Here is a 21,252-nt window from a genome sequence, read left to right on the forward strand (position 1 = left end):
ATTTCAAAGTTTTATTTTTTAATATATTAGACTGGTATGTGACTGCATTTGGGGAAATGTTACAGACCTGTACTTTGAACAGGCTATTATATATAAATATAAATATTATATTTATATGATGTCATGATGAAGTGACATCATCAAGCAGGAAAATATTTAACAATCCTAGGCTGCAACACAGGAATAAGCCCAACTGACTACACAGGCCAACACACATTTTGCTTCCTTAAACGTTACACCAATGGCTTCCTCATGAGGAAGCTGCTTGAACCATTCACTAATGAGGCTATACTATATCTCCAAAACTAGAGGTGATAGGGCAAAACGGATGCCATTTTTGGAATCGGCACCCCAGATTCATATCAAACCACCATAAAGTTTGGGAAAAACGTTTCTAACCCTCAATTTTGTAGGCCTGTGTTGTTGTTAAAAAGGTCATTGTTATCATATCGTGAGATCATTGTTATAATTGTTAAACACACACACACACACACACACAAGCTACAAGGAATAAGCACAATCATTGTTATAAACTATATATATATATATATATATATATATATATATATATATATATATATATATATATATATATATATATATATATATATATATAAATAAATAATATTTGGCCAAATATAATAATATTTGGCCCACTCTGCCAAAGATCTTCAGCAGCTCATGGATTGTTTTAGCAAGGCCTGCCAAGACTTTGGACTGACAATCAGCCTGAAGAAAACACAGGTCATGGTTCAGGATGTGCACTCACCTCCCTGCATTGCATTCTCTGCGCATGAGCTGGAAGTTGTCCATGACTTTGTGTACCTTGGCTCAACGATTTCCGACACTCTTTCACTGGATACCAAGCTAAACAAACACATTGGTAAAGCAGCTACCACATTTTCCAGACTCACAGAGAGTCTGGTCCAACAAGAAGCTGACAGAACATACCAAGATCCAGGTCTACAGAGCTTGCATCTTGAGTACACTTCTGTATTGCAGCAAGTCATGGACTCTTCGCTCACAACAGGAGAAGAAGCTGAACGCTTTCCACATGTGCTGCCTCCAATGCATCCTCGGTATCATCTGGCAGACAAAGTTCCAAACAACATAGTCCTGGAATGAGCTGGAATTCCCAGCTTGTATACAGTGCTGAAACAGAGACACCTGCGTTGGCTTGGTCATGTTGTGAGAATGGGCGATGGCCAATCCCAAAGGATCTCCTCTGTGGATAACTTGTGCAGGGAAAGCGCCCTACAGGGAGACCACAGCTGCGATACAAGGACATCTGCAAGAGGGATCTGAAGGCCTTAGGAATGGACCTCAACAGCTGGGAAACCCTTGCCTCTGAGCGTCATGCTTGGAGGCAGGCTGTGCAGCATGGCCTCTCCCATATATATATATGTATTGGCAACCTTCAGTCTCGAAAGACTATGGTATCGTGCTCTGAAAGGTGGTTCTGGCACAGCGTCTAGTGTGGCTGAAAAGGCCAATCCGGGAGTGACAATCCCTTCCACACCGGGAGCAAGTGCAGTCTGTCCCTGGTCTGTCTCCCTGGCTATGGGCCTTCCTTCTTTGCCTCTTAGCCTCAGACTGTTGGCAAAGTGTCTCTTCAAACTGGGAAAGGCCATGCTGCACAGCCTGCCTCCAAGCGGGCCGCTCAGAGGCCAGGGTTTCCCACTTGTTGAGGTCCATCCCTAAGGCCTTCAGATCCCTCTTGCAGATGTCCTTGTATCGCAGCTGTGGTCTACCTGTAGGGCGCTTTCCTTGCACGAGTTCTCCATAGAGGAGATCCTTTGGGATCCGGCCATCATCCATTCTCACGACATGACCAAGCCAACGCAGGCGTCTCTGTTTCAGCAGTGAATACATGCTAGGGATTCCAGCACGTTCCAGGACTGTGTTGTTTGGAACTTTGTCCTGCCAGGTGATGCCGAGGATGCGTCGGAGGCAGCGCATGTGGAAAGCGCTCAGTTTCCTCTCCTGTTGTGGGCGAAGAGTCCATGACTCGCTGCAGTACAGAAGTGTACTCAGGACGCAAGCTCTGTAGACCTGGATCTTGGTATGTTCCGTCAGCTTCTTGTTGGACCAGACTCTCTTTGTGAGTCTGGAAAACGTGGTAGCTGCTTTACCGATGCGCCTGTTTAGCTCGGCATCGAGAGAATGAGTGTCGGAGATCGTTGAGCCAAGGTACACAAAGTCATGGACAACCTCCAGTTCATGCTCAGAGATTGTAATGCAGGGAGGTGAGTCCACATCCTGAACCATGACCTGTGTTTTCTTCAGGCTGATTGTCAGTCCAAAATCTTGGCAGGCCTTGCTAAAACGATCCATGAGCTGCTGGAGATCTTTGGCAGAGTGGGTAGTGACAGCTGCATCGTCGGCAAAGAGGAAGTCACGCAGACATTTCAGCTGGACTTTGGATTTTGCTCTCAGTCTGGAGAGGTTGAAGAGCTTTCCGTCTGATCTGGTCTGGAGATAGATGCCTTCTGTTGCAGTTCCAAAGGCCTGCTTCAGCAGGACAGCGAAGAAAATCCCAAACAAGGTTGGTGCAAGAACACAGCCCTGCTTCACTCCGCTTCGGATGTCAAAAGGGTCTGATGTGAAGCCATCGAAGACAACAGTGCCCTTCATGTCCTTGTGGAAAGATCTGATGATGCTGAGGAGCCTGGGTGGACATCCAATCTTGGGGAGAATCTTGAAGAGGCCGTCTCTGCTGACCAGGTCGAAAGCCTTTGTGAGATCTATGAAGGCTATAAAGAGTGGCTGTCGTTGTTCCCTGCATTTCTCCTGCAGTTGTCTAAGGGAGAATACCATATCAGTGGTGGACCTGTTGGCTCGGAATCCACACTGCGATTCTGGATAGACGCTCTCTGCAAGTACCTGGAGCCTCTTTAGTACAACTCGGGCAAACAGCTTTCCTACAACGCTAAGGAGAGAGATGCCGCGGTAGCTGTTGCAGTCACCCCTGTCACCTTTGTTCTTGTACAGCGTGATGATGTTTGCATCCCTCATGTCTTGAGGTACTCCACCTTCTCTCCAGCAGAGACAGAGGATTTCATGCAGCTCAGTGACGATGATCTCTTTGCAGCATTTTAGGACTTCAGCAGGGATGCTGTCTTTTCCAGGTGCCTTGCCAAAGGCAAGGGAGTCCAGGGCCACGTGAAGTTCTTCTAGGGTTGGTTCACTGTCAAGCTCTTCCAGCACAGGCAGGCACTCAATGTTGTTCAGTGCTTCTTCGGTGACTACATTTTCTCTGGAATATAGCTCAGAGTAGTGCTGCACCCAGCGTTCCATCTGCTGCGCCCGATCCTGGATGACCTCGCCTGTGGCAGACTTCAGAGGGGCAATTTTCTTCTGTGTTGGACCTAGGGCCTGCTTGATACCATCATACATCCCCTTGATGTTGCCCGTGTCAGCTGCTATCTGTATCTCGGAACAGAGCTGGAGCCAGTAGTCGTTAGCACATCTCCTGGCAGTCTGTTGGACTTTGCTGCGAGCAGTTCGGAGGACCTGCAGGTTGCGCTCACTGGGACAGACCTTGTATGCTGCTTGAGCTCTCCTCTTTTCCTCAATGACTGGTGTCAACTCCTCAGAGTGGGCTTCAAACCAGTCTGCCGCCTTGTTGGTCTTCTTGCCGAATATGGACAAGGCGGTGTTGTAAACGGTATTCTTGAAATGTTCCCATCTGCTGGATGCGTTTGCGTCGGCCGGGCCTGGAAGAGATTCCTCAAGCGCTTGTGCAAATTCCTCCACTTTTCTCTGATCCCGGGTCTTGCTGGTATCAATGCGAGGTCTTCCTTCCTTTTTCGTGTGATATAGTCGCTTTGTTTGCAGTTTCACTCTGCTGCACACCAGGGAGTGGTCAGTGTCGCAGGCAGCACCATGATAACTGCGTGTGATCTTGATGCTGGGAAGGCTGGAGCGTCTGGTGAGGATCAGGTCGAGCTGGTGCCAGTGCTTTGATCTTGGATGTCTCCAAGAGACTCTATGTTGGGGCTTTGTGTTGAAGAATGTGTTGCTGACACAGAGACCGTGATGACAGCAAAACTCTAGCAGGCGTTGGCCATTTTCGTTCATCCTCCCAGTGCCAAACTGACCTAAGCAAGTGGGCCATGAACTGTTATCAGCACCAACTCTAGCATTGAAATCGCCGAGGATGAACAATGGCTCTTTTACAGGGATTTTCTTGACAGTGGTGGCCAGGTCATCATAGAATTTGTCTTTGGCTTCTGCTGGAGACGACAGAGTCGGTGCATAAGCACTGATGAGAGTGATAGGTCCTGCTGATGACTGGAGCTGCAGGGACAAAATTCTTTCACTTCCCGCAGTAGGTGGGATGATGGATTTCAGCAGGGTATTTCTGACCGCAAAGCCAACGCCATGTTCCCTGGTTTCGTTTGGTGGTTTTCCCTGCCAGAAAAATGAGAAATTTCTCTCCTTGACAGATCCGGAATCTGGCAGCCTAGTCTCTTGAAGGGCGACGATGTCCATCTGCAGTCTGCTCAGCTCCATGTCGATGACAGCTGTTTTGCGTGCGTCGTCTATTTCTTGCAGGTCATCAGAGAAGCCAGGTGTCATTGTCCTAACGTTCCAGGTGCCCAGCTTTAGGGCAGTAGTTTTCTGTTTTCTGTTGCATGGTGCAGAGTTGTCGATCCGCTTGTCGGTTTTCACCCTAAACCCCACGCACCCCATGAGGTTAACGGACCGTGGCGAGGCAACACCTTACTGGCTGGGGACTGCCCAGCTTAAGGCGGGCGGTAGCTGCCCAATGAGATGCAATGATCTCTCCCACCGTCGGAAGCAGCCCCTGGCGTCATGCTCTACGCCAATCGAGCAAAGACTTATAACCGGTAAACTGCTGCTTCCCGTGTTGTGCCGACGCCGTATGGCGAAGTTGGAGTGTCCTCTCCAGTGCGTGAAGCCTGGGTAAAGAAGGTATGGAGGATAGGCTGTTACCCATGCAGCAAATCCCCCCTCTCCACGTCGCTGGAATGGTCCAATGGAAAGGCAGAAGCCAATACGGTTGGTTCCAGCGGCGTCGCAGGAGTTGCCAGAACGTGACTGTGTTCAGCCATGAACTGCCTAAGGGACTCCGGCTCCTGATTTTGCCTCGAGGTTGACTCCTGAAGCCTTTTCCAGAACTGGATGTAGCCACAAGGCAGTGGAGGTTTGGGATCAGTTTCCTTCTCTTAGATGAGCTGCCTTCCTAGGCTGACGAGTCCCATCTACCCGGTGGCTGTTTAGTCGCCTCTTACGACAAGTACAGCCAAACTGAGGGCCTATTCTTGGCCCCCAGCCCCCAGGGGTACAAAACAAATATACAGGTAATTATTTCTGATATATCCTTTCACAACAACAGAAGTGTTTTCTTTCAAGTGCCGCCGCCTAAGGAGGTACGTGGGGTGGCAGCAAGAAATAGGGCCTTCTCAGTAGTGGCACCAACGTTGTGGAACTCCCTTCCCCTTGACTTGAGAATGGCTCCCTCTCTGGAGACTTTTCGGTGAGGCCTGAAGACCTTGTTGTTTAATCAAGCCTTCTGACTTCATGGCCTTTTTAACATCTTTTATACATCTTTTAGTTGCTTTTTACAGGCTTGATTCCTCTAAGTACTGCTGTTTTATGCTCTTTTATTCTGACTTTTATCTGACTACTGTTTTTATGGGTTCTGCTAATGTGTTTTTTAATGTGTTTTTATCTGTTTGTGAAATTTAGATTAGATTTAGATTTTGAGTCCTTTTTTAGATTGTCCTTTTTTTATCTCAGTATTTACACATGCTTGCAAACTGCAGGAGCTCAGCTCTGTGTAGGGCAGTTAGCAGCTATCTTGCAAACTGCGGGAGTTGAGCTATTTTGTCATGCAAAAGGAAAGGCTGAAGACAGAATGATTCACTCAAGTCATTATTAAAAATATTTATATACCACTTTTCAGTGAAATAAGTTCACAAAGGCAGTTATCAACAAAATGGTTCCCTGTCCCAAAAGGACTCACAATCTAAAAAAGGACTCATATATATATATATATATATATATATATATATATATATATATATATATATATATATATATATATAACATTTTATATATATATAAAAAGTGGGTCCTGGTGCGGAAAGGTCTGAGGACAAAGGCTTGTGTTGTAATGAGTGAATAAACAATGTGCATTCAGTGAATTACTTAAAGACACCCATGTCCCCCTTTTCACACAAGAGGGGACATGGGTGTCTTTAAGTAATTCACAGCTGCAGTTCTCGGCATCAAGTCTCGGTGAGTTCCATAGTACCAGTCCCAGGCGAGCTCCCCCAGAACTCCGCCGCGCGCCCTCTATCGGCCAGACTTCAACATTGCGTGCAAAGAACCGCCGGGTGAGCAATTAAGGGGTTAACTCAGAGAGACTGAAGAGGCCCCGCCCACTTTTCATGACGTCACGCGAGAGCATTTCAGAGTTCTGCGCATGCGTGCAGCAGAAGGCGCCGCAACGATTCAAGCACCTCAGCTTTCCCTTCACTCTACGCAGGGCATTGTGGAGTGCGCGCATGCGCACTCCGGTGTCCTTTAGTCTCGTCCTCTTCCCGGCTCCGCGACTAGCGAATTGTTGCGCGTGCGCACTCTGGCGCCCTTTAGCCTTCCCATCTCTGCGATTTGGTGCGCATGCGCATCTCGGGGCCCCGTTCCCATCTCTGTGACCGGCGAATTGTTGCGCAGGCGCACTCTGGCGTCCTTCAGTTTTCAAGCCGGATCTGGTGCGTATGCGCACTCCGGCGTCCTTTAGTCTTGTCCTCTCCGCGAGAAGCGAACGGTTGCGCATGCGTACTAACCATTTAGCGACCAGCTTCGGTTTTGTCATTATTTTCCTCCCAGAATCCACTGCGCGGCACTCTAGTCCATCCTGTGACAATGGCTGGAGTGCTGAAGAAGGTGAGGGGGGCTAGCCGTGTCCTGTCCTGGGGAGGCTGCCTCCCCCCCATGGGGCAGTTGCCAGCAGCCTGGGCAAGGGGACAGAGGGTCCTTTCTGGGCAGGGCCCAGGGAGCTGGGGGTCTGTGCTTACGTCGCTCAGTGGTAACCATGGAAACACCTCCAAACAATGGATGGCCTGGGAGGGTTGTGCAGCCAGTAGCAAGGAGTCTGTGGAACCGCTTGCCACATGATGTGGCGGTTGCCTCTTAAGGTCCTCGCGAATGGATCTTCTGGGAGAGTTGTGCAAGCAGTTATAAATCTGTGGAACTCCTTGTCACAGGATGTGGCTATTGCCTCTTAAGGTCCTTGCAAATGGTTGGCCTGGGAGGGTTGTGCAGCCAGTAGCAAGGAGTCTGCGGCCTTGCCACAGGATGATGTGGTGGCCTCTTAAGGTTCTCACGAATGGATGTCCTGGGAGGGTTGTGCAAGCAGTTATTAATCTGTGGAACTCCTTGCCACAGGATGTGGTGGTGGCCTCCTAGGAGCTTTGCAAATGGATGTCCTGGGAGGGTTGTGCAGCCAGTAGAAAGGATAGAAAGGAGTCTGTGGAACTCCTTGTCACAGGATAGATCTGACCATGTGAATTATTTTTTTGGAGAAAGTAGTAAATACTGATCTATTACAAAGTGAGGGAACAGAGCTTACTTATGTGTTTTTAAGAAAAAGCAGAGTTTCCTGTGTAGGTTTAATAATTTTGGAGGACAAAAATTGGGACACTACTGATGCTGATAAAAATTAGCACTTGGTTTATTAAGTATGTATTTTTTTACTCTCTGCAGACTACTGGGCTTGTGGGGCTAGCGGTATCTGAGTCTCCACATGAAGTAAGTTTCCAGTGCATTTGTTTGTTTGAAATGGACTTCCAATACTGTTAATAATAATAATAATAATAATAATAATAGCACATGTTAGCTTTTAAAATATGAGAGATTTAACCCTAACGGTTACTTTCATGAACATGAGTTACATATGTGAAAAAGAGGCCATTTTCACCAATTCCTCCTTCCATCTGCTACCCCTTGCTATCTGCTTCTAAGAGTCTCCCAACCATCTGTCTCCTAACCTGCCCTGGATACAGCATAGGCCATGCAGCCAAGCTGCGCCAGTGCAGGTTAGGATTGGGCTGCTGTCTGTTAGCCACAATGTATCAGGTCTACACCAGATAAAACATCTAAGGGCCCAATCCTATCCATCTTTCCAGCACTGATGCAGCTGTACCAACAGGGTGTGTGCTGCATCCTATAGTGGAGGGTCAGTCATGGAGGCCTTCTCAAGGTAAGGGAGAGTTTGTTCCATTTCCTTGAGGCTGCATTGCAATTGCATCAGCACTGGAAATTTGGATAAGATTGGGACCTAAATAAGCATATTTAACACCAAATAATTGTCAATCTAAACAGTGAGATGTTGGGGCTTGATATTCTGGGGAAACCACAGTGGGCAAAGCTGCTGGAAGAAAATGTTTCTGGGGTAGAAGAATGGACGTATTGGGGGCCCAAACAAATTTTGAGAGAGATTGGGAGATTAAAGAAATGGAGGGAGGTTATATACTAGCATGGTATGTTAGCTGTTGATCAAGGCAGATTTCTAAATGTTAAGTAGGCTAATAAAACTTGAATAGCTTTGCATTTTGTACTATGATTTTTGATATTAGCTACTATAATACTTACAATGTTGAAATATTTAAAAAAAAACACTATAATTTGGAGTTCTCAAGGCTTTAATGTAGAGTTTGGCAGTTTCTGTTGTGGAAATGGACTCTGAAGCAAATAATGAACTTTCTCTATTTGTGTTCACTGTATTAGGGTGCAATCCTAACCCCTTATGTCAGTGCTTTCCAGGGCAATGCAGCTCCGAGGTAAGGGAACAAACATTCACTTGCTTTCAGGAGACCTCCGTGATTGACACCCAACTGCAGGATGCAGCACATGCCCCAGTGCTGGAAAGCACTGACATAAGGGCTTAGGATTGCGCCCTTAGACATTTAATGGTCAACTTTTAAATAGCTGTTTATTCAATGTCCTGTGATCTTTTCAGCGCTTGAGGGTTTTGTACACCAAAATCCTGGCAGCTCTACAGAACATGCCCAGAGATGCAGCATATAGGAAATACACTGAGAAGATTGTAAATGAGCGGTTTGATATGGTGAAAACAGTAAGTATGCCATATAATTTTAAGCATTGAGAATTTAGGTGTTATCCATCAGCTTGCTTATCAGATCTACTTTCTTACAATTGTCAAATTGTGCATCTTGGAATAAATGTGATTTATCTTAAAATAACTTGCATTATGTATATCTTATCCAATATTAATGAGGAAGGATTTGAATTTTCAATAACTTTAACACGGAATGTGTACTTACCAGCTTCATCTTTAAGTATTCGGGAAGAATAACTTTAGGTTATCGAGTATGTTTCTTCTGTAGGGGTGGTTGTCAAGTTCTCCTTGGTCCAGCACTCTAAAAAATATTAGGCCGCAATCCTAACTAAATTTCTAGCACTGACTTAAGGGCAATGCAATTCCGAGATAAGGAAACAAACATTGTCTTACCTTGAGGATGCCTCCATGACAGCCCCCCAACTGCAGGATGCAGCACATGCCCCAGTGGCGCAGCTATACCAGTGCTGGAAAGTTGGTTAGGATTGCACCCTTAGTTTATTATCCTGTCAAGGTAAATATTTTAGTCTGCCATGGTAACATAATATTTTTTTTCCTGTTAAATGGTTAAATCGGTGTTTCTCAAACTGTGGGTTGGTACCCACTTGGTGGGTCACAAGCCAATTTCAGATGAGTCCCCGTTCATTTCCAGGTGTATTTTATTTTCAGTATATAAGACTTGGTCCTTCCATGGTATGTGACTGCATCTGAGGAAATGTTACGAATCTGTACTTTTAAGAGGCTACTATATCTATATGCTTCTAACAATGATAGTCAGTGGGGCTTACTCCCTGGTAAGTGTGGATAGGATTGCAGCCTTTGAGATTTTGAGGAAACACATCAGCAACTGCTTGGGAGTGTTAGGAGGATATTTCTTTATTATAAATAATTTTTTTAACTTATTGCAAACTTAATTTGATTTGATTTTGTTGTATGGGTGTTAAAATTTTTCTTGCTTGATGATATTTCCAGCCATGAAATCACTTCCAGGTTAATGACTGGTTCCCAACAGTTTGTAGCACCAGGACCTACTTTTTAGAATGACAGTTTGAGAACTACTGGGTTAAACTATTTTAAACACCTGATTTTTTGTCCTGGCATACTTGATTGTTGTTGAAAGGATTTGAACATGCATGGCTGGCAACCACAGCTTTTGGTTTTCTTAGACAGCACTACTCTGTCAGTCTGCATATCAGTACTTAGAAAAGACTATCTTGACCTTATTTTTCATTCACTTTGTAAGAGAGGAATATAGTACTTTGTAGAACACACCTGAGTCCTTAACTTGTTCTTGACCTTTATAGGAACGTGATGTGCAAAAACTAGAAGATAAAATCAGTTGTGGACAGATAGAAGAAGTGATTTTGCAGGTAAAGTTGAACAATACTTTGATTTTTTTCTGTAAACCGCTTTGTGAACTTTTTGTTGAAAAGCGGTTTATAAATACTGTTAATAATACTCAAGTCCAGACCAGATTGCAATATTTCAGTGAGTTACATCCTTGAATGTCAACCCACATGAGATCTGCTGCCACACATTCACTCTCAGTGCTGTGAGCGATCAACACTTCAGTGAGGACCAGTGCCAATTGAATTCCAGATTTAGGGACTTTAATGGGTGCTTTAAAGTGAGTTGTGATTTTGCAAAATGTGCTCTCAAACTGTACATTAAGTGATTTTGGTGCAGCATCTTTGGGGACAGTTTCAGATTAAACATGTGTTTTGTCAACAGGCTGAAAATGAGCTCACGCTAGCCAGAAAAATGGTCCAGTGGCGACCATGGGAGCCTTTAGTTGAAGAACCTCCTGCTGACCAGTGGAAATGGCCAATATAGTTGGCACGAATTGTAAACTGTTGTGTGGAAAATTACTTTATTAAATGTATGCTGAACGTGGATGAAAATTGTCTCTAATGCTGCTCACAGGGTTTTTTTTCTGTGTTTAATTAGAAGATCACTGTAAGCTTTCCATTTGGCAAGGAATGGGACTTGGATAGCCATCTGTTTTTCTAATATTTAGTGGCAAGTCATTTTTGTGTAATGAGAAAATTCCAGTTGATTTTTTTTTTGTATCTAAAGAGAAAGTCTCCTTGATTATTTAACATCTTCAAGTGCATGAAAATTGTGCACAGGAGCTCTGCCTGCGAAGCCGCCTGCTGCTGTTTGTAGGGTTACATCTTTATTATTATTATTATTATTATTATTAATTTGTACCCCGCCTTTTTGCCCAACGGGCACATAAGGTGGCTAACAAACAATTTAAAAATACATGAAAAACAGTTAAAAACAGTTTACAATGTATAAAAAGCTAAAAACAAAACAAACCCCGTGGATTTTCATATAAAAAGCAAGAACGCCAGCCAGCCTGTCAACAATTAAAAGCTTTTTGAAATAAAAAGGTCTTCAGTCCACGCCGAAACGTTAGCAACGAGGGAGCAGTTCTCAGTTCTAAGGGGAGGCCACCACCGAGGGGGCCACCACAGTTCGGGGGCCACCACCGAGAAGGCCCTCTTCCTGGCCGCCACCCCTCTCACATCTCTTAGTGGCGGCACAGTCAAAAGGGCCCCCCCAGAAGATCTAAGAGCACGGGCCAGATTGTAAGGAAGGAGGCGGTCCCTCGAAGGAAGGAAGGAAGGGCCGGATTGTAAGGAAGGAGGCGGCCAGGCAGCAGGTCTCCCTTGATGTCCCAGTGAGTGTCTCACGACACTCCAGTGAGTTGGGACAGTAGGAAAGGGCCGTTTTCAGAGGGGATCTGGTTAATTCAGTTTGTGGGTGGGGGAACTACATCTCCTGAAATGTCGCCCCACACACACACACACACACACACACACACACACACACCCCTCTGACCAGCAAGTGGCAAGCACCTAGAGGTCAAAAGACTGGGGCCAGTAGAAACCTATGAACTTGCAATGAAATTTAGTAGCACTTGTGATTTTTAGAACTAAACTTGCACTAACGCCTTGAGGGAGTTGAGGTTTCTGCAAAGCTACTCTCTTTAAAATGCATTTTAATGTACAGCAACCACTGATGATGAAGTACAGTATCTGCCTCATTTTTTCTCTAGGAACTGTAGGTTCACTACCAACTTGTAAAACCGCTTTAGAAGAAAAACCACTAGGGGCATTATTTGTAAGTATATGGTAGATAGGAAATAATAGATAGGAAATAGATAGGTAAAGAAAGGGTATGATGAAGATGAAAACTGTCAAGTGATGAAAAGAATCAAAGATTAATAATACAGAAATATTCTTTGAAGCTGCACCAAGATAAAAGATAATCTAAATCAAATTGTTCAATTGAATTTAAGGCCTCTTTCTTTGCTTTTCCTGGAAATTGTTGAATCTATTCTTTACCCCCTTTTGATAGGCTCTGTACATGAGGCCATTCCTCCCATATTACTTGCTTCTGTAAGATACTTAAAATAATTAGCATTTCATACTGCAATGTCAACTTAAGCTAGAGAAATGCAAGTCCATTACAACATAATGGATACCAGATAGGATACCTAAATCATTCTGTTATGTTTCCTGGAAGGAATCTTTTCTAGTTAGGGTGAACTTTGTGCCATAAATGGCATCTGTAAATTCAAATATTTCTTTTAAATGAGGTGATCATCAGCATTAATCAAAATAGGCATTATTTGAATATATTAATAGCGCAGTCATCACATGTATCTCTGGCTTAGGTGTGGGGTTGTAGCCTTATAGGCTATATATATGGAATAGGGTGAATGAATGGGGGGAAAGACTTCTATTGTATGCCTCAATTCAGAGACAGAACTAGAAGCTGTCTCCTGGGGCAGTGATGTCCAAAAATGGATGACTGTCAAAGCATTAGCCTTATTTGGCTTGCAAATTTATTTTGGCTTGTGAAAATTGTCATAAATCATGCAAGTGCATGCAAAACCTAAACAAACAGAAATTAAAAATATACATAAGAACATGTTTAAATGGCTGAAATAAAATGAGATCAGGGCATTTGGGAGCTGAGGGGCTATGATAAAGTCCCTCAGGTGCTGAATAGCTCTCCTCTGCTCCTCGTTTGGAGCCAGAAGGCTATGAAACACACCAGAGGGCCTCTCCCCAGCCTTGTAGAAATCACTGGCAGCAGGTATGATCACATAACAGGGGGATAGGTTTGGGGGAGTTGTGCCTTTATACAGACATTGTAAGGAAAAAGACAGGTTCCATTCACAAGAAATCAAGCTTAAGGAGCAAAAAAGACAAAAGGCTGGTAAGGAGCTAAGCCAGGGATGTCAAACATAAGGCCCAGGGGCCGGATGCGGCCCATGGAAGCTTTCTATCAGGCTCTCAGCTGCTGAGCACTGCTGAGGTCTTACTGCTGAAAAGGCAGCCCACATGGAAATTGGGCTCTCCCATAACTTGAAATCTGGTTAATATTTGTGTGTTTTCTGTCATTTGCAGCTAAAAAAGTTCCTAAATGAGAAAAAGTGCTTATTTTTTGTTATGGCTTGTTTAATGACATCACTTCCTGTTTAATGACATCACTACTGGCCCTCAGGAGGCATGATGACTACTATTCCGCCCTCTGTATGAAACAGGTTTGACACCCCTGAGCTAAGCAGTCCAGAAAAATAATGGTGACGTTTGCAGGCCTGTCCTCGGCCAACTCAACTAGCAGTGGGAGGACAACTAGCAGCTGGGGACAAAGGCATCTTCCTCTTCTATTGAGCAGGGTGAGAAACTCCCTCTTCACCCCAGGCTGGCGTCCTTTCCGTTGGCTGTTGCTGTTGTCTCTTCTCCATCTCTGTCAAACATAAGGCCCATGGGCTGGATGCAGCTCCAGCAAGCTCTATATAGGGGGAAGACCCCCCTTGGACTCTCCCAGCACTCCCATAAGCCACTCTCAGCTGCTGAGGTGTCACTGCTGAAAGGGTGGCTCTCCCATATCCTGAAATAGTAACAATATTGGTGTATTTTCTGTCATTTGCAGCTGGTGAGGAGGCTACATGTAGCTTGTCATTAGCACCTTAGTAAGGAAAAAAGTGCTTATTTCTGTTTATGACCTGCTCAATGACGTCACTTCCTGCTTAATGACGTCACTTCTGGCCTTCCACAGGCAATGCTATTCACTCAGAAGAACATCCCACATGTTTGCAATAGGGAGTGGAACCCGGTTCCCCTCCGCTGCCATACACATGTAGAGCCTTGCTACCTGTTCTCGCGAGAGTTCTCTGTTCTCGCAAGAGCTCGCGGCGTCCCGTTGCCATGGTTGCAGCCACTCTCGTTTTGGCCTCGGGCACCGACGCAGGGTTCGGCCAGCCTCTTCGGGGAACGTCGCTGGTACTCCAGCTCGAAGGTAAAAGGCGCTGCTCTTTCTTTATGACCGTCACTCAGGGCCAGGCAGCCGCGTCCAGGGGAGGTGCGGGAGTCGAGAAAATGTCGAAGGAAAAAAAATACAGTTAACGGAGTCCCGAACTGCATTTCCCAGAATGCTCTGCGCGAAGACCGCTATGAACCGTGTTGCCGTAAAGCACCTTGGGGGCTGTAGGCGTGAGGGGAATTTGAGTAGTTTTCTCCCTCTGCAGAAACGACGGTTCGCTATGCATCCTGGGTATTGTAGTTCCTTGCAGAGATCTAGGTCAACAGCTGGACCTTTGTAGGCAAACAATGGGAAAAATTCCAGTGTCTTAGTAGAGCTCCCTGTGATTGGGATGCAGTGAGTTTTTTCCCCAGGTCAAAAGGGAGAAGCAAAGACTTTCATAAGCAAGGTGTTCATGCTCTTAATTAACTAATTAACTAAATAGCTAATTAATTAATCGAATGAATTAATTAATCGAATGAATTAATTAATTCCTTTAATTTAATTAATTTATTGTTTAATTAATTATTTAATTAATTGATTATTTAATTTTAAATTAATTAAATTAATTTCCTAATTTGGGCCTTATTTCATGGGGGAAAAGGTGAAGGATTTCTTAGTTTTGTTTTGTTTTTTACATGCCCAGCCATGTAAATGCGAATAATTTTCATTATAGAATATCACTACAAATGCAATATCATTATTAACCGTTATGCAGCTTGGAGTGGGGGGCTACTGGCAAAAAGAGAGCAATTGGCAATAATCTTGCAGTATAGTCCGGTATTGTCATAAGCCATTGGGAGGAAGGAAGAGGGAACAATAGCAGGTGATGCTCCTTTTCAGTCTCAGCTGCAATACGGGGACAAAAAAATAGTAATACTTTGGGCACAATCCTATGCCTGTATACTCAGAAGTAAGTTATAGTGTGTTTGGTAGGGCTTACTCCTAAGAAAGGGTGGCTAGGATTGCAGGCTTACTCATAGCCCAATCCTATGCCTGTCTACTCAGAAGTAAGTCCCATCAGAATCAGTGGGGCTTACTCCCAGGAAAGCATGGATAGGATTGGGCTGTCAGCTTCCAGGGCTGCTGTTGTAAAGAATGCAGTAGAATAATACGCATGAAGCACTTTGTGCAGTTAAAGTTCTATACAAATGCTAAGTATTATCCAAACATTTTTTTATTAAGGAAAATGCAGTGGGAGGAGGGAGGATGAGGACTGCCACATTTATTGTAGAAGCAGTGCCAGGGAAGACCCTTTCACACGGGCATATTTTTTTTAGGTGCAAACCTACCTTCCTTGGCTGGCACAGGGACTGGATCCAGCCCAGGCAAGTAGGTGCAGAGCTCTGTGGTGGCCCAGCTGACTTCCAAGTTGGTGCAAATGTGTCCAGTTTATAACACTTGGTTGCCGTCACAGGGGGTCTGTACCGGCTCAAGTTGTCTTTTGGTTTGGGGTGCCCGTATGACATTATTTATATGGTTAAAGACACTCCTTTCTTTGTATCTTACCATGTGCTGGAGCTGAGTTCTCCCTGACACTGAGAACAGGTCACATCGTTTTGTTCAAAGTAATTAAATTTTTATTGTTATTTAATTACAAGTTTTTTTTTAAGAATTATAAATTTGATGGCAATGGGGTACACTCTTAAATGGTCTCAAAGTTACAGACATCATTCTTTTTTCTTTTCTTAGTTAAGAACAAAATGTGCCTGAGCCTAAAATGTTGAAATATGCTGAAGTTTGAGCAAGCTTAACACAATTCAGTTGAGCTACACCTGAAGAATGTTTTCCTACCATTGGCTTTGCATTTATCTAACAGCAGAAAGGACAATTAGTCATTTGAAATTGGGACTTGTTTGAGGCTGCAAGTCTAAATAAGACTTGGGTTCTTACTGGGGGTAAGCCCCATTGAACACAGTGGGACTTACCTCTGAGTAGATGCACCTAGGCTTGCACTGTAAATGTCTCATTAGAAAAATAACATCTTCCTATACATTATAGCTTTGCCTTCCATAAAGCTTAAAAATATGGGCTCTCCCTTTCAGGAAAATGGCTGACCCAGAAGAGGAAGCAAAGGCTCTTTCTGAAGCAGATCCTAATGCATCTATGGATGAAAATCAAGTTATTGAAGATACATCTGCAACAGAAGAAAATGTAGATTCTGAAGGTATCGCAGAAAGCCAGATAGACACAGCACAATCAGATGACTCGGCACTGCCAACAGAGCTGGAACAAGGCCCAGAAGTAAAAACACCGGAGGCAGTTGAGGAACCGGTGCAGGAGGAGGCAGTTCGTGAGGAACCAGTGGTCACTGAGGAACCTCTACAGGAGGTGGCAGTGGCTGAGGTACCGCTGGATGAGGAGGCTATCACTGGGGAATTGGTGGAGGAGGCCATTGTCACTGGGGAACTGGTGGAAGAGGCTACGGTCAGCGAGGAACTGATAGAGGAGGCCACTGGCGCTGAGGAACCTCTGCAGGAGGCCGGAGAACAGGTGGAGAAGGTGGCTGTCACTGAGGAACTGGTACAGGAGGTGGCTGTCACTGAGGAACCGGTGGATGACTTAGAAACAGTAGTAAAGCAAGAAGAACCCCATGGAGAATCCCAGGATGAAGACCTGAAGTCTCAGAAAGACAGTTCAGGTGTCCAGCTTCTTAGTGTTGAAACTGAGCCATCTACAGCGGGTGCCTCTTCTCTAGACAGTGATGCATCTGTAGAGCCTGTAACAGATACATTGGGAAACCTTGCTGATGCAGCAGCAGGAACACCAGCTGCAAGTGGAGCATTTATGAATATTGTGGCATCTCAGAGTGAACAATATCCAGAAGATTCAAGAGAGGCTACTGCAACAGGTATATAGTTTGTCAGACTGCATCAGTGTGCATTGTTGCCTTGACTGCCATTGCTACTAATATTGATCAATAATTCTCCCACTGCTTCCCTGCTTTCCAATGATATCTGGCCAATTTCCCACTGCTCTAGCATACATACAGTACTTTTTTTTTTTATGAAAAAGATAAGAACATAAGAAGAGCCCTGCTGGATCAGGCCAAAGGCCCATCTAGTCCAGCTTCCTGTATCTCACAGTGTTGGGAGAGTTTGGACAGACAGAAGAAAATATTTCTTTAACCAGTGTGTAATTATTTTGTGGAACTCCTTGCCACAGGAAGTAGTGATGGCATCTTGCCTGGATGCCTTTAAGAGGGGATTGGACAAATTTCTGGAGGAAAAGTTCATTGCGGGTTACAAGTCATAGTAGGTATGTGCAAGCTCTTGGTATTAGAGGCAGGCTGCCTCTGATTGCGAGATGCAGGGGAGGGCACCGGGACGCAGATTGTGTCTGTTGTCTTGTGTGCTCCCTGGGGCGTTCGGTGGGCCACTGTGAGTTACAGGAAGCTGGACTAGATGGGCCTTTGACCTGAACCAGCAAGGCTCTTATGTTATATTGTGTCTTTGCGGTAAAATGCAATACAAAAAGTAAATAGTAATACAAAAATACATGTGGATAGAAATACTAATTTAGGGCACAATCCTATGCATCTCTACTCAGAAGTAAGTCCCATTGTGTTCAATGGGGTTTACTTCTAGGAAAGTGTGTATAGGATTGCAGCCTTAACCTCCTCTTCGGCCATTATGATTTCTGTGCAGTAGCAAAAATGTGCTTCGATCAATTTAGTCCAGTGTTTCTCAACCAGTGGTACAGGTACCACCAGTGAAACTTCAGGTGGAGTCTGGTGGTACTTGCAGGACCCCTGGATACTTGCCACCCAGCAGGGAGACCAGGAACGTGACACATCAAACAGTGGCAAGAGGCTTGACTCTGTAGGCAGAGCTTCAAAGCATGCTTTTCCATGTCCAGGAAAGTTCTCCAGTCCACCCCTGAGCCTCTTACCGATGTTTGTCATGTTGCATCTGGCCTTCCAACCCAAAAGTAACTGGCAATGATGTCATCACCAGTTACTTCCAGTGGTACTTCAAAGAGGTGGATTGTGAAGGGTTATGGCAAACATTGAAATTACACTGATTCAGGCCATTAACTCGCATGCACTTTTTAAGCACACATTTTGATTGCTTTCCATTCTCCCACTGGGATAGAAAATCTAGAATAAATTATTTATATCTCTAAGATTCTACAAACCTTGGCTGTGAACCTGGGACCCCGCCAGAAATGTTTCCATTTGGGCCCCGCAGCTCCTAAGGCCGTTCCTGCTGGGATACTCATATGGTAGAAGGAATTACCTTCAAGTACAGATATGCTAGTATTCATAAAAAGCTTTCTAACTGAGCGAGGGCTTCCCCACTGACTTGAATGAAGTGAAGGACTCTTTCCATGCAAAAGGGTTTTTGTTTCTGCATTTCTAGGGGCAGAAAATATAGTCCACTAGTGTGTGTGTTTCAACTGCATTCATGCAGTTTGTATGAATTGCACCCATGCAATTGCACCCGCGTGTGTGTGTGTGTGACCCCGCATGAACACACACACAGTTCTTTGGATTTTTGGAGAGGCAATCAACAGGCGACAGGAGAATTCAAAGGACTTCTTAACGTTTACTCATTTGCAAACGGGACCTCCACACACATGTAGAGGACCCAGAAGGATTACAATGATGCAGGTTTTATATGGTCTTTTTAGATAGGGGAGGGGGACAAGAGGACACAAAGAGAGAAAAAATATCCAGGGGAAAATAACATACAGGTAGACACGCAAACAACATTTGGCATGTTATCAGTACAGGATGTTGACCTGAGGATGGCAATTCAATACACATCGGCAGTTTGTTTACCGAGATATCCGTTAGAGGGGGTCTAGTACTCTGACTCATCCCTTTTACCCTAACCTTTTTATCCTCATTTGTTGATTGCCCTTATCTATGACCTTTCTGTTCACCCTTGGAGGCCCATATCACAGTTAACTGGTTCTCTGAGAGGGATAGCTTTTTGGTCAGAGAAGAGCCTTATGGGTGAACTGGGCATCTTGGGATATTTCCATATTGTGAGCTGGGCATATTGATATCATGTGTGTGTGTGTGTGTGTGTGTGTGTGTGTGTGTGTGTGTGTGTGTGTGTGTTTAGAGTGTGTTCTTTCTGAATATAATGCTACCTAAAAGACTGCATACTGCATATCTTCAGTTCCTTTTCTATGTAGTGTTCTCCTCTGCTTGGAATGCTTTCCTTATTGTTGTATAATATGAGTTTATTTTTGCATGCTTTAAAAACATCTGTATTTAAAATGATCCCATTTCTTACACGTTATGCAGTTGGTTGCATATTCAGAATCCACCTTAAATGCACAAGGGAGAAGAGGAGGAAAGGTGTACAATAGCAGGAACTTGACTCAACTGATTTGAAGTTTTAGATGGAACTAGTTGGAGAAATATGAGAAGGCATTTATATGGTTTTTTCCCCCCTCCCAGTTAAAGTCATGCTACATCCTGACATCCGGATTTTCACAATGGATTTTAACATGAACAAGACTATGGAGCAAATGAAGCAGTACTTTGCAGCACGATTAAAACTCCCACCAAATGTTTTACAGCTTATGTTATTAGGTATGTATCGAGTACTGGTAAGAGTTGTGAGTTCTCTGTGCTTCTCCAGATCTATCAAATAGCCATGAATAGGACCCTGAAGACGAGTGGGCATTGCTCAGTAGAACCAGCTGGAACCAGGAGACCATACACTTATGCAATGGGCCCTCCTTATCTGCTGGCTTCGCACTCACAGATTGTTGTATCCGCAGATGCTGAGCTTATGGCTGGAGGTCCTCAGAGGGCCTCCTGGATGCAACTGGAAGTCACTTCCAGTTCATGTTCCAGTTCATGAAGTTCAGACTTCTGGTTGCATCCAGAGATGTTCTGAGGCACGGGGAGGCTCTGTGCAGCCTCCTCATGCCTCAGAATACCTCCCTGACGCAATTGGAAGGCACTTCTGTTTGCTTTTGGGAGGTGTTCATGGCCCAATCCTATCCAAGTTTACAGCGCAAGTGCGGCCATGCCAATAGGACAGGGGTGCTCAGTAGGTGGATCGCGATCTACCGGTAGATCGCGAGGCAAAATGAGTAGATCGTGGAGTGCCGACCCCCCCCCCTTCAGGTGCCTCTGGGAGGAAACGCCAGGAGTAAGGCCCATTGTACTCAATGGGGCTTACTCCCAGGTAAGTGTGGCTAGGATTGCAGCCTCACAGCCTAATCCTAGGCATGTCTACTCAGGAGTAAGTCCTGTTATACTCAGTGGTACACCAACATACATTGTACACATAAATGTTATATGTTATGATGGCGCGAACATTGTAAAAAAAACTCTGGTAGATCTCCGGGCCTTGCTGGGTTTCAAAGTAGCTCTCGAGCCAAAAAAGTGTGAGCACCCCTGCAATAGGATGTATGCTTCAGCCTGTGATGGGGTCATGGAGGCCTCCTCAAGGTAAGGGAACAATTGTTCCCTTACCTTGGGGCTGCATTGCAGCTGCATCAGCCCTGGAAAGTTGAATAGGATTGGACCCTAAGTCACTGTTTCAGAATCTCCAAAATGGTGCTTTTAAAAAATAGAATTTGAACATTTATTCTTTATTTGATATTCAACCCAATAATTTTAATATTTACTCTTAGGGAGGATAATTGAAAATAGTGTAACCTTATGGAACCTTGGTGTTAAACCTCATGAGACCATACAACTTGACATGTTCTCTCTGGATGAAGAACAGTTTCCCATCATATCATCCAAACTCCTAAATGAATACTACATGCCCGATGTGATAACTGTTAGAGTCCAAACAGGTAAACGGCAATTAGCGTTCATTCTGGTGAGATGTTGCCATATGTCA

At 44.7% G+C, this 21,252-nt stretch overlaps 2 protein-coding genes across 2 annotated transcripts in view; both read left to right on the forward strand.

Annotated features, from left to right (window-relative positions):
• The first annotated feature begins 6,791 nt into the window (after positions 1–6,791).
• NDUFA5 (NADH:ubiquinone oxidoreductase subunit A5) lies at positions 6,792–11,013 on the forward strand. The gene is made up of 5 exons (XM_066633949.1): positions 6,792–6,918; positions 7,738–7,782; positions 8,993–9,109; positions 10,417–10,482; positions 10,844–11,013. The coding sequence occupies exons 1-5, from the start codon at positions 6,898–6,900 to the stop codon at positions 10,943–10,945; spliced, it is 351 nt and encodes a 116-aa protein (XP_066490046.1). The 5' UTR covers positions 6,792–6,897; the 3' UTR covers positions 10,946–11,013.
• Positions 11,014–16,879: 5,866 nt separating this feature from the next.
• IQUB (IQ motif and ubiquitin domain containing) overlaps positions 16,880–21,252 on the forward strand; it is a 36,061-nt gene continuing 31,688 nt past the window's right edge. The window contains exons 1-3 of the mRNA XM_066634105.1: positions 16,880–17,285; positions 19,848–19,982; positions 21,038–21,205. Of these exons, the coding sequence (XP_066490202.1) occupies positions 17,222–17,285; positions 19,848–19,982; positions 21,038–21,205 (367 nt within the window). The 5' untranslated portion in view covers positions 16,880–17,221. The remainder of the gene's footprint in view (positions 17,286–19,847; positions 19,983–21,037; positions 21,206–21,252) is intronic.

Source organism: Tiliqua scincoides, chromosome 7, assembly GCF_035046505.1.
Source record: "Tiliqua scincoides isolate rTilSci1 chromosome 7, rTilSci1.hap2, whole genome shotgun sequence".
In the NCBI taxonomy this organism is placed as follows: Eukaryota; Metazoa; Chordata; class Lepidosauria; order Squamata; family Scincidae; genus Tiliqua; species Tiliqua scincoides.